At 46.5% G+C, this 12,162-nt stretch overlaps 1 protein-coding gene across 1 annotated transcript in view; it reads right to left on the bottom strand.

Annotated features, from left to right (window-relative positions):
* NEGR1 (neuronal growth regulator 1) overlaps positions 1-12,162 on the bottom strand; it is a 342,730-nt gene that overhangs the window by 63,479 nt on the left and 267,089 nt on the right. The window contains exons 5-6 of the mRNA XM_068953556.1: positions 8,629-8,749; positions 2,669-2,820 (exon numbers count right to left, since the gene is read on the bottom strand). Coding sequence (XP_068809657.1) covers positions 2,669-2,820; positions 8,629-8,749 — 273 coding nt within the window. The remainder of the gene's footprint in view (positions 1-2,668; positions 2,821-8,628; positions 8,750-12,162) is intronic.

A 12,162-nucleotide genomic window follows, 5' to 3' on the forward strand; every position in this document is an offset into this window, starting at 1 on the left:
TTTGTAGCGTCTGCGGCATCTGGAAAGTTCAGTCCTCCCAAAGCGTTGGGGTCGTTTGCAAACCGGTGCTGATTCCTCCCCCTGGAAGGCAGAGGTCGCGGCTCACCTCTGCCGTCCCCTCGGCTCACGGCAGGAGCCGGCGCCACCAGGTCCGGCTGCCCCGGCGGACCCAGGTCCCCGTCTGGGCCTGGGGTCCGCAGCCCCACAGTCAGCCCTTCCCTAGCAGGTCTGACAGCCCTCCACCTGCTCCACGGCGTCCCGTTAGCCCGAGGTGGCGTTCACGGCTGGCTGAAACCCCTTGCTCCAGTATCCTGCGTGGAAGGCAGATGCTCATGACGGGGGGCAGGATTCGCTCTGCCCCCAAGAAAGGGTCCCACTTCTGCACAGCTAAGGTGCCACCTACATGTTCTACGGGAACGTGCAGAGAAAGAAAATACAGATTTTCTAACTCTGCCACACAGAATTCCCCTTAAAAAATGCAGATAGAAACAGCCGATTAGCAATTACTTAGAGACACTGGGCAATTTGCCAATACCTAATAGCAGAGGTGTGCAGACTTTTACACCGAATTTGAAGCTCTTGTGCTGCAGCTAGGCTTTGTGAAAGCGTTCTGGTAAAAAAATCACTTTGTCTTCTCCTCCTGACGGTGGCTTTGCATGAGAACACAGGACGGGGACATCCAGCAGGGTCTCCGTAATCTCAGTAATTACTGGCAGCTTTTCTAATGACGCTATGCTAACCACTCCACATCTCATGTTGCATTGTACTAATGCAATTAATACTTTAAAATATACATTTAAATAAGACATCAATGTCTAATTTTTAATGTCAAGTAACATGATGGTCAAATTATTTTTACAGCCCTATATTTGACTATCATATGTAGCAATTAACCATTAATTACTACCACTCTTCCCCCACACGTACCTGAATCAGAGCGTATGTTAAGCTCTATGATTGCCAACAGAATAAAATGTAAGTAGCTTTTCACAGGGTAAAATTCTCTCTGAAGTATTAAATACTTATTCCATATTTAATATATCGCTACTCCGGGAGTTTTCTGCAAAGAGAGCCTCTCTTCCTAGATCATCTTAACACAAGCTATGAGCAAGGAAAAATGTCCACCCTCAAATCAAATGATCTCAATTACCAACTGAAACATCGATCACCACCCTTGGGGAACCACTGCTTGTTTTCATCCGATCCAAAAATTTGTAGTATAAAGTAGGGCATTTTATCACAGTCTTTCAGCTAATGCCACCACCGTGTTTCACCCGTGAGATCAGAGCCAGGCTCCCCTATTCTCCCTCACACTGTTCCCCTTCATGCTGCAGAACATCCGTCTTTATTATGTTTAAAAACACGCTTGGTACTTACACGGCATTTCCAATCCTTGCCTCTCGAAGGTGGCAGCCGGTACCCTCAGCACCACAGCAGCGAGCTGGTGAAACCCCGGCAGGGCCCGAGGGACGGGCTCAGCCCGCGGCGCGGCGGCCGCCGAGCCCCCCCAGCCGGAGCGGGAGGACCGCCGCGCCGGGGGCCCGCGACACGCCGGCACCGCACCGCGTCCCTGCCCGCTTTCCCCCGCTGCCCCGGCAAACCCAGCGCCGCGACAGCCCCTGCACGCACCTTCCGTTTACCCGATATCGCTTCTCTGAGTGGCAAGTACACCAAATACGATCTGCTTCTGGCACAGTAGTCCTTCGTTTTCACTTTGTGCTTTTTCTGTTTAAAGCATTGGTAATACTGCTTCTCGTTTTGCTAATGATTTCCCACACAGCAAATGAAATAAAAGCAAAGACTTCATCCCATTTTCTTCTTACTACATCTCTTCCGTAGTAATTAAAAATAACCTAAACGATAGCTATTATACAGGAAGTAGATGAAGTTTCATGGTCAGGAGTTCATATCCCTAGGACTGAAACAACTGCAAATCTGTGTTTCCACTCGACAAGGAATATCTGCAGGCAAAGAAAAGCAGGCAGTATATATCCTGAGCTCTCTCTTTCAGTCTTACAGCCGGTAAAACAGAAAAGGAGTAGCACTGAAGTTCACCTGCGCACGCCCTTAGATACCTCCAACGGCGGCAAGACAACCAGCAAATGCAAAATACCAGGAATTCACGATTAAAGATATCTTTCAAGGAGGCCATTCGGGACCCATTTTAGTTGAACTTCATGTTAAAGTATCTCAGCGCTTTGCTCTGTAAGTATTACAATGCTTATTGTCTTTCCAGAAAGGCTCGACTGCAAGTTTGGGTCCGGTGTCTGCGGCGTGCAGCAACAGCCGCGCGCGGCAGGGCAGAGGCCCGGGGCGCTCCGCTCAGGTCTCGCCGCCCGAAACGGGCAGAGCCTTCAATTTTGCTTTCTTCTACTCGGAGAAGAAAGATTTTGTCACGTTGATTCTGTCTTTAAACCACGACAGCGGGGTGGGTGTTTGTTCCCCCCCCGCCGCCGCCGCCGCCGCCCCGCCGGCAGCTTCCCCCCAGGCTAACGGCCCCGAAGCGGACCGTCGCCCCCCAAGCAGAAGTCCCCCCGCAGCGCGCGACGCAAACGCCGCTGGGGGCCATCTCCCGCTTGCAGGCCTCGCGCCGAAACGCAGCGGGAGGGCGCGCTCCTCCCTCTCCGCCGAGGGCGCCGCGCGCCGGCCGCGCGGCCGCGTTACTTACGGTTGAGAGGCAGGCTGGCATTGCTTGTCCCTAGCTTGTTGGCCGCGACACACGTATAGTTGCCAAAATGCTCCTCTGTCACATTGGTAACAGTAAGAAGTGATCTCGTACTATAATTTTTAATAGTAATTCCTTGTTGACCATTGATCAGTCTAGAAGGCAAAAAGAAAGCTGCTGTGACTCATGGAGCGCAGGCAGGAAGGCAGGTAAGGAGAGGCCGGAGCGGGCGCCGGGCAGGGGTGCGCGAGGCAGCCCCGCGCCGGCCGCCCCCAGCCCCTCTCCCTGCCCAGCCGCACACTGCTGGCGTGCCTTAGGCACCTCCGACCGACGGTGCCCGAAGAGTAAGCAGCCAGGAAGACCCAAACTACTCCGAATTGTGACTCTAATGCTTTTTGCAGGCTGCCAGAGCAACAAATTACACGTGCAATCTGGGAAGAAGATGTGCCACAGCAAAACGAGATCCGCAGACAGCAACCCAAACAGAAACCAAAAAACAAAGCGCACGCAAAACCAACATCAGCGTTCTTTCTACGGGCTTTTACTTCCCAAACTTTAAGCTTGCTACCCCACGGTCAAATTTCACAGGAACTTTGCAGCTTTTTGGCGCCGCTTCCAGACTCCGGTGGGGAAGGCTGCCGCCACGCTGGCGCAAAGAAAGCACGCTGCCCGTTCTACGCTGTGCCCTGGTGGCGACGTCACGTCTAACCAAGCAGTGAGATGAGAAAGGTCACCATGCTATTAAAAGACTAGCTACGCCTACTACTCATAGTTCCTTATATTTCACATAAACAGGAGAGTTTTGAATTAAATATACAACTTTTGTTTGATATACGAAAATATAGAGTCATATATCCTGCAGAGGAATGCAATCTTTTAGCATTCGGGCTTAAACTATTGCAAGTCGACCACCACTAACTGTACTTCTGCATATTGAATACTTTTTATCATTACATGAATGCTTCTGTTCCCATTTAAGCACTATATTCTGCTGCATGTAAACTGGGTTTCACTTCACTGTGTAGTTCACATTCTCAGGGAAAGTCAGTCCTGCTCTTTATACGCGTTGGAAGAACGCAGCGGGCAACCCACAGCCTGAGAACGAACACATCCGATCCCAGGGGCACGTGCTGCTTGGTGGGAAATGTAAGTTCAGAAGTCAGCCAAGGGAAGCTACTTCGGGGAGCAGCAGGAGGTTGAAACGTTTGGCTTGGGGTGAACACTGTAGTTCCAAGAGTCATCTTTTCTCCAGACTGGTGAAAGGCAAAGAAGAGTGTGCTTTCAACCTAGGCGTGCTATTGCAGAAGGATGTTTTTCTTCTAAAACTGCCAACATCTTCTGCTCTCCCACCACCCTGCGAGAAACCCCAAGAGCCGCATCCCCGGCGTGTGCTCCGGAGAGGCGCCCGGCGCAGCGCCTGCGCCCTCCGGTCCTTACCCTGCCTCGGCACGGCCAAGGGCCGCTGCCCGGTCGCCCCGTGGGACGCTCGCCTACCCGAGCCCCGCTCTGCTCCCACCGACAGCCCCTTGTGCCAGGGTTGGCCGGTTACCTTCTTCCTCTGCCTACCGCTGCTGTTCGAACTGTGATGTCCGTGTTTGAAGCCCATAACGCTTAGCTCACTTTTTTGCCTGCAAATAGATGGTGTCTTGGGGTTTCCACCATGCCATAAACCGCGTGCCCAGTCCGAGGCTACGTTTGTATGAAGCCATGAGACACGTCTGCTTAATCTGATCTTTTGCCCTGCCCTGAGCCGCTGCAGGGAAGGGCCCTCTAGATCCCCGCTCAGAGCCCCTCGCCATGCCAACGTCCCCTCTCCTCTCAACCCCGCCTGTGCTTCGCACGGCTCCTTTCAGCACCTGATGCTGCTCGGGCGTCTAGATGTGAATCGGAAAAGCACGAAACAAAAAGATGGGTTCATTTTTCCTTTGATGTCCCTGTTAAGCAATGTCTACACTGAAGGAAAAATGTGCGTATCAATAAGCCACATAATTAGTGGACCAGGGAATCAGCATTAGTTAGTTTAAATTCAGTCATTTTTGAAAAGCCCTATTTGCAATTATAAGAATGAGAGGCTGTTACTTTTAAATTAAATCTTGACTCCCAAGACCCTTACTCCCCTGTGCTGCCCAGCATCGTCAGGCATGGTTCACTGTAATCCCACCTAGCCTATTAACTAAATGCAATGTTTACTACTTGTGCTCGTATTACCAAGTCACTTTTCACATCGGCACAGCATTTTAAGTTGTGCGCAGTCACACTATCCTTTTTCTTCACCTTACTACTTTGTACTCCAACGTCTCAAGTGGAATATGATCTCCTTTTTTTATTCCAGAGATTATGCCTAAGCATACAAAGAAAATCATGCATCAGTACCAGCCCCAAGGGGTAGCTATCTTTAGTTTCATATTTGAATGCATGCACATTATTATAACGTAGTAAGCCATTATAATGAGTTTTGTTGCTGTTATGCTATTTGAAATGTAAGTCTTGTTTGCTTTATCAATTATAAGAGAATTAATATTTTTAGATTAAAGACTTTTGGGCTGCTTCCCTGTGGCTGCTTAACTTCTGAGATTTAATTTTTGCTCAGCCCTATAACATAACACACGTGAGCAGCTGTGAGGTGCAGAAACTGGGGAGTCAGCAGAGACGCCCTCCCCCTTCCCACAGTCCCAGAAGCCAGTTCAAACCAAACAGTTCTATAATTTCAAGATGCTTCTATAAACCTTTCCCCAAAACTTCTAGCCCCTTCTTAATGCAGTGGTGTATTTTGGGTTTCTAACCAGGGTGTAAAGCACTCAGATGAAGAACTCTCATGGACGCTCTTCTCCAGCTCTCTCCCTTTTTCACTTCCCAAGGCTGAGAGCCCTGTTATCCCAGAGCCGGAGGTACCGCAGGACGAGCTTCTCCCTGCTGCCCATCTGGTGTCTCAGCGAATGCGGATTCATCAGCGATCTGTACGAGCCACGCAACGGCCTCTCTAGGCCGTTCAAGGCACTGGTTTTGAGTGATAAAGTGCTAAATGATCGAAAACCTGACTGCCTGCAAGCCCTCTCCTCACCCTCCCCAGCAGAAGCAGGAGAGTATTCAGCCTTTTCTGGCCTGAAAAGAGGGAAAGCTTCCCACGGGCTACAGCTACGAGGGCTTCGGCCTCCTTTCCTTGGACTTCCCTGGGGGAGAATATTGCAAAGCACATCTGTTTTAGCAGATGCTTAAGGAAAGTTAATGAACGACGACTCCTGTAAGCTTGATGACTAAGTAGAATTAGTTCTGCAAGCTTTCTGTCTTGCTGACTAGTAGTTTTAACGGGGTGCAGTTTCTGACTGCTTTTGTTTTCAGTTTTAATGACAATTTTATGATGAGATGGTTCCAGGAGTCCAGAAATGGTGGTTTTTGTTCTTACTTAGATCAATGGAAATCAATACAGTTTGCAGAGCCAAAAGGCTTCATTATTTCAGATACTGAACATACACTTAGGATTTCAGATCTAACTTTCACTATTCATTTATGCAAAAATTCATTCAGATCTACAAAAAAATTGGGTCCCAGTCCAAGACTAACTCATGAAAATTGGATTCTCTCTGTTCTATTAGTAGCAACTGTAGTGAACTCCCACTGTATAAATTTAGTGTTGCATTTTATCAGCGAATTATCTGTAGGATAAGGTGCATGCTACTCTAACCTACCTATGGAAGCTGATTCGTCTCAGTTTTGCATTAAAAAAATGAACGGGCTTTCCAAGCCTCATTCTGTGCTGCTTTTCCAGCATCCAGAAGTAAAAGGGAAACCCTAGAGGGAAAAAATAATACGTATGTCTCTTCCTCTTTCCTGCAACTGTAAAAGTGTTGGAGGCTCAGAGTTCCTAGTATCTTGGAAGCCGTACAAGTTTGCATGTCTATAAACAACAGATTAACAAAAAATGATGTGCCATCAGATTTAACATAATTACATACTGACATATACGTGAGCAATAAGTCACAACAGGACAGTATGTTTCTTGGTGATTAAAGTAAGCCTCCGATGACAAGACGATGGGAATAGAAAAGAGAGGGCAGGAACTTCGTTGTCCTGAAACGCTCTGCTCGTTCTGTGCTGCCGCTCCCACCGCACCGAATGCACTCATCAGGAGAGGGACCGGTCCATGTTACAAACATAATGATGCTGATCACACTGGAAAGGGCTAACCGCATCCCGAGTCCTATGGTCTGTATTAAAATCTGCACTACAATACTTTTTATATAAAATGCGTTTCTACCACAACCCACCCTCCCAACACACCTACAGTATAGTACGGATCTTTGGAACTGGGATGTAGACAAATTTCTTCAACAGAAGAAAAATCTTTACTGTTCTATATAGTAAAGATCAATTATATTGTTTTAAAGAATGCTTTAGAATATGGTTAATGCATGACAGTTACAAGCGTTCTGAAAAGTTAAGAAGCGAAAAGGGCAGCTCACACTCCTAAAGGGGAGCAGCTGGCCAGTGAGAAATGAGCTGACAGATGGTTTTCTCTGAAAAATGGTCATTAATATTCTACGTCAACTCCCAGGCTTAATGGGATGTTAGAGCTGAGAAATCAAGTGCTCGGAAGCCAGGAAATTCCAGAAGCTAAAAGGTGCATATGTACATTTGCTTAAAAGGGACATTATCAGCTTCGTTTTGCTCCAATCTTTAAACTTAACGGAAACAAGCTCTTAGATGAGCTAAGAGCTGTAAAACAAAATTTCCTATTAAAAAAAACCCTACCCATTTAATGAGCTACTTTTAAAAGTGATGATCATCTTACAGAGAAGTGTGTTATCACGACATAGCACTTAGGGCTGAAAGTGAAGTTGACTGTAAAAAAGATTGAAACGTGGTCATTTTTTAGGGTTCAAGCTGACAGGCCCCCTCCTCAGATGTTATGAAGTGCAGCAGCTCTGAAGTCAATGGACTATAAAAACTTATGCACAGTGCATACTCCTGCCTTAGACCACCACGAATGGCAGAACAGGGTGAAAATTTCAAGGTTTAGTTGAAAATCTTGTTAACGAACCAACTTTCCCACACCCAAAACCCTAAGTAGCAAACCTGTGAAGATGCCTTTAAAAATATATCCTTTTTCTGTAGACTCTTTCAGTGCCTTTCTGGTCGTTATACCTTAATGACTGTAATTATTAAAGCATTTTTCAACCTTAGGCTTATTAATGCAATTATCATTATTACAGCTCAACTATGGGCAGTCCTATTATGCCTCATTTATGGGCACAGAAGCTAGGATGACCAGGAAACTAAGAAACTCCTCCAAAAGCTACGCCACAAGGCTGCCGGAAGCTAACAGCTTAGCTCCTGGACTGTTCTTCCAGTCGCTCACTTTTTAAGTCATTGCATTAACTTCATGCCAGCCGGCTGGAACCGGGGCCAGCACGCACCTCCCGGCTCCCGGAGGCAGCCTTCCCCTTCCTAATGCCACTGCAGCGGTGGGAGCATGGTCCTGTCATACCTGAGCTCCTACTGATGTAAAAAAAGGCACACTCTACCTTTTTTCAGCTGCTGCTTCTGTCTTTCCGAAGGAGGCGCTCGCAGGGGTTCTTCCTTCCTTGGGGGGACGCGTCCTCCTCCCACCCTGCTCCCCAGGGCTACGCTTCCTGCGCCGCCTCCTTCGGAAAGTCAGGGAGGTCTTAGGGACTAAGGATCTGTCTGGTTTTAAGTAACTACCATCACATATAATGTCTTCCCTTTTACAGTGGTTGACACATTCACAATAACAATTTTAGCGGCTATCTTTAGACGACATTTGTGCATCACAGTTTCGTTGCTGCACACCACAAAGTGATGAGCATGACCAGGATCTTCCCTGCGGCCTCCGCTCTCTCTCACGCAGCTGCTTACGGTGAAATGGGGAGTAGCGTTAGCAAGCACAACCCGTTGTTAACACGTGCAGTGCGTCTGTGACCAAAAGGGAAACGCAGGCTACTTACTTCCTTTCTCCTTTGTACCACTCAAAGACTGGAGCAGGAACTCCTGCACCTTCACATCTTATCAGTCCATTCCCTCCAAGCATCACACCACTGGACTTAAGTTCCTGAATTGTGGGGGCAACTGAAAAAAAATTGTAAAATAGATATTTGCATAAAAATATGAAGATTGTTTAACTCTGTTTCTCTTCAGTATGTTTTACGTTACTCTCAGTCTGGTGCACATTTTCCAGCTTGACTCACATTCAACCACGTTTTCTTCCAGTAGTGTAAAAATTATCCCACACAGTAGATTCTGCTATAGATCTGCACGTCTGGTACAAAAAACATAACTGAGACATGAAGGAATATTAATCCTGTATTGAAAAATGCTTTCTTAAAACTATATTTTAATTAGTTACTCAACAGAAAGTATAATTATCTGTAATTGTTAGCCAACGGGTATGTCAGCAGTTGGGTCGCAGGGGCGCAGGTAGAGACTTGGCCGATGATGTCATTCGTCTTCTGTGCCAACGGCTGAAGCTGCCGATTGCGAATGCTCAGGGAACCTGGCTCCGCAGGTGCAGGCGGCCTTGGACGTCCCTCTTCTTCTGTAGTGAAGGACAAACTTACCTTCACAGCTAGGAAAGAATCCTAAATATCATACAACAAGCGTGACTTTCCCAGTGTTACACTGGATATAGACTGGATTCAGTGAATTTCCTTTGTCTTGTTAAATAGTAAACATTTTAAATTTATAACTACAGACAAAAAAAAAGTGATTCTCAATTTCTCCAGGTGCCACAGAAATCCAACCATCAGGTGCAAATAAAAAACAATGAATTCCTCAGGAAAGAGTTTAACAAAGGAAAGGTTGACTGAATCATTGCCTTCCCCCTGGAATTTGTTACACATTTTCTATTTTTAAGAAGTAATTTATGTGCATCATAAAATGCTATAAAAACAAAACCACAGAACTTATAAATAAAAATCTGTTTATTTTCTCCCAAGCAATTTTCCAGATGTTGCTTTAAGGTATATAAATACATGTAAAATGCTGACTCCCTCTCATCTGTTTCTTTCATAATCTCATTCCTTCTCCTGCCTGTCGTGTTAAGAGGCCATAATCTTTTACGATAGCCAGCTACACTACAGAAGCAACAGATACATTAAACAGCAGATTCATAATAAAGTTCTCTGCGCAGGCTGGTCAGCTTCATCACTCACTTCATGCTCCCAGGGGAACACGACTCAGGACAAACAAAAATATGTGGATCTGCAGAAGCACGAGGTATTAAAAAAGTCCATGAAACAGGCATTCACAGGTGACGCTCTGTCCTGGCGCTCCTATCGCCACACATGTCTAACCAGAAATTACCTGGAGTGGGATTAAAGCTACCATTGAAGTCGGTGGTAATCCAGACACTGTAACCACCAACAGCTTCACGGTGTCCCACCTACTATCCCCCATCGTCAGCCAGAAAGGCTGCTAGAAACACTGGGGTTAGGTAAAACCGCCAGCGTAGGCTAATGGGGTTGGGAAGAAGAAAACAGGTCTATTAACCACGACACACAGTCGCATGATTACGGGCACGATCGCTCCAACCTTCCTTTCACCAGCACATCATTCACTACTGCTGTCCTAGAAACGTGCCACGCTAAGCTGGGATCTAGTTGTCACAACCCAGAGAAAACAAATGCACCTTCTTAGCACCTACACATACGTCTCAATGTTTAGGAAATTCAGAGGAGGATGATTTAGATGGGATTAAACACAGAATCGACTCCCTCTAGCCCACCCCTCACATCACACCTTGTCGGAGTCAGGGGAGAGATGATGACAGCTTCTGCAGCCAGCAGCCAACTCTCCCTCTTCAGCTTTCCCTTCCCAGCAATTACATGGCAGAAATCCACAAATTTATTCACTCTCAAGAGGTAACATTAACCTTTCAAGTGCATGATAAACATAACCAATTTGCATGACTACTACCCCATAGTTTAAAATGCACATCCAGTATTATGGAAAACTGTACTAATGTGTACGGGAAGAAAATGAGCTTTTTTTCCCCCTAAAATGTTACTCCTCAAAAAAAAAAAAAAAAAAAAAACCCAACCCAAACCAGAACCCAAGGCATATAACACATTAGTCTTTCTTGAGAAATGCCGCAGCTTGTATGGCCAAGGACCGGGTAAAATAACTTTTGAGTGAGACAGATCACGTGGAGGGCTTGACAAAGCCCTGGCACGAGACAGGACATCCCTGGATGGTTGTTTTACAGAGCTGCCTGGACTGCCTACCGTCCCTACAGCACAGAGTGACACCAGCAGCTGCCAACAGCATGGCAAAGTTCAACTTGGGGTTCCAAAATGTCAAAAGAAGATAATACTACAACTCACGCAAGATAAATTATACAAAAACATTATCTCACTGATGGGGAAAACAGAAGAATCCAGCATTGGTCCATGACAAACTGAGCTTGCCAAAAGGTTGACTATTTTTAACAAGAGGAGGTCTGCCTCCTATCAAGGTTTTTCACACTATCCTACTGTTTAAAAAGAAAAAATAATTTTGCGATGTATGCTCTTCTATGGCAGTTTCATCTTTGCAAATAATCCTTTTTCCTCCCCAAGAAGCAAAGAAAGAAACTGTCAATGTACCGGCCTGTTCTCCATGACGATGCACAACAATCAAATTCACCATATTTATGATGCAAAACATTTGCAACAGGATTGTTTCCTTTCCGGGTCTGGCTGAGCATCCACTGCCTGTGCACGCAATAACGGAAACCTGCCGCCCCGGGATGGTCTGCCGGGCCGGCACTGCCAGCGCCGTGGCTCGGAGCGGGTCCGGCTGGGGCCGCGGCGCTGACCGTGCCAGGACGGGGCAGCCGGCAGGACGGCACCGCGCCGTGCCGCGCGCGGGAGCCCAGCCCGTCCCGGCCACGCGTGGCAACGGGCTCCAGCGGGCCAGGGGACGCAGCCCAACCGAGACCCTCCGCTCCTGGCTTTTCTGCCCGTTGAGGCAGAATTTTGTAACAGTGAAAAGCTGATCAAAATGAAGATTTTTTTTGATCTCCCTTTCAGAAAAATTTCAGTTTTTGTTTGTTCAGAACAGTGTGCAAAAACAATAATAAAAAAAATCAATATTTTCTGCTCTAAGAAATCCCTGGCTAATACCGACATTAGAACACAAAACTGAAGATAGCTTAAAATCACCTTTCTCTTATATTTTTCATTGTCAGATTACTTTCTTGTTTTCTAATATAAAGAAAAACTGCGATGCAGGCACATTTCTGGTGGACAGATCAGTACCGTGCTGCCAAAAATCTATCTGATCCTACTGCTTTCATTAGTATGGAAGACTGAACAACCCTAGATAAAATTATAGCTCGAAATACCTGCTGCTTCTGGTTGTCAAGGTTTGTTTCGGAGAGGAAAAAGACAAAGACATCCTAAGAGATTCTCAGACCTCAAGCTATTTCATGTATTTTTAAAACATTTTTCCAATTAGTCAGCAAAGACTCATTTTTAAGAAAGCATTCATAATTTGATCTTCTC

This window comes from Struthio camelus, chromosome 8 (genome assembly GCF_040807025.1).
Source record: "Struthio camelus isolate bStrCam1 chromosome 8, bStrCam1.hap1, whole genome shotgun sequence".
Classification (NCBI taxonomy): domain Eukaryota; kingdom Metazoa; phylum Chordata; class Aves; order Struthioniformes; family Struthionidae; genus Struthio; species Struthio camelus.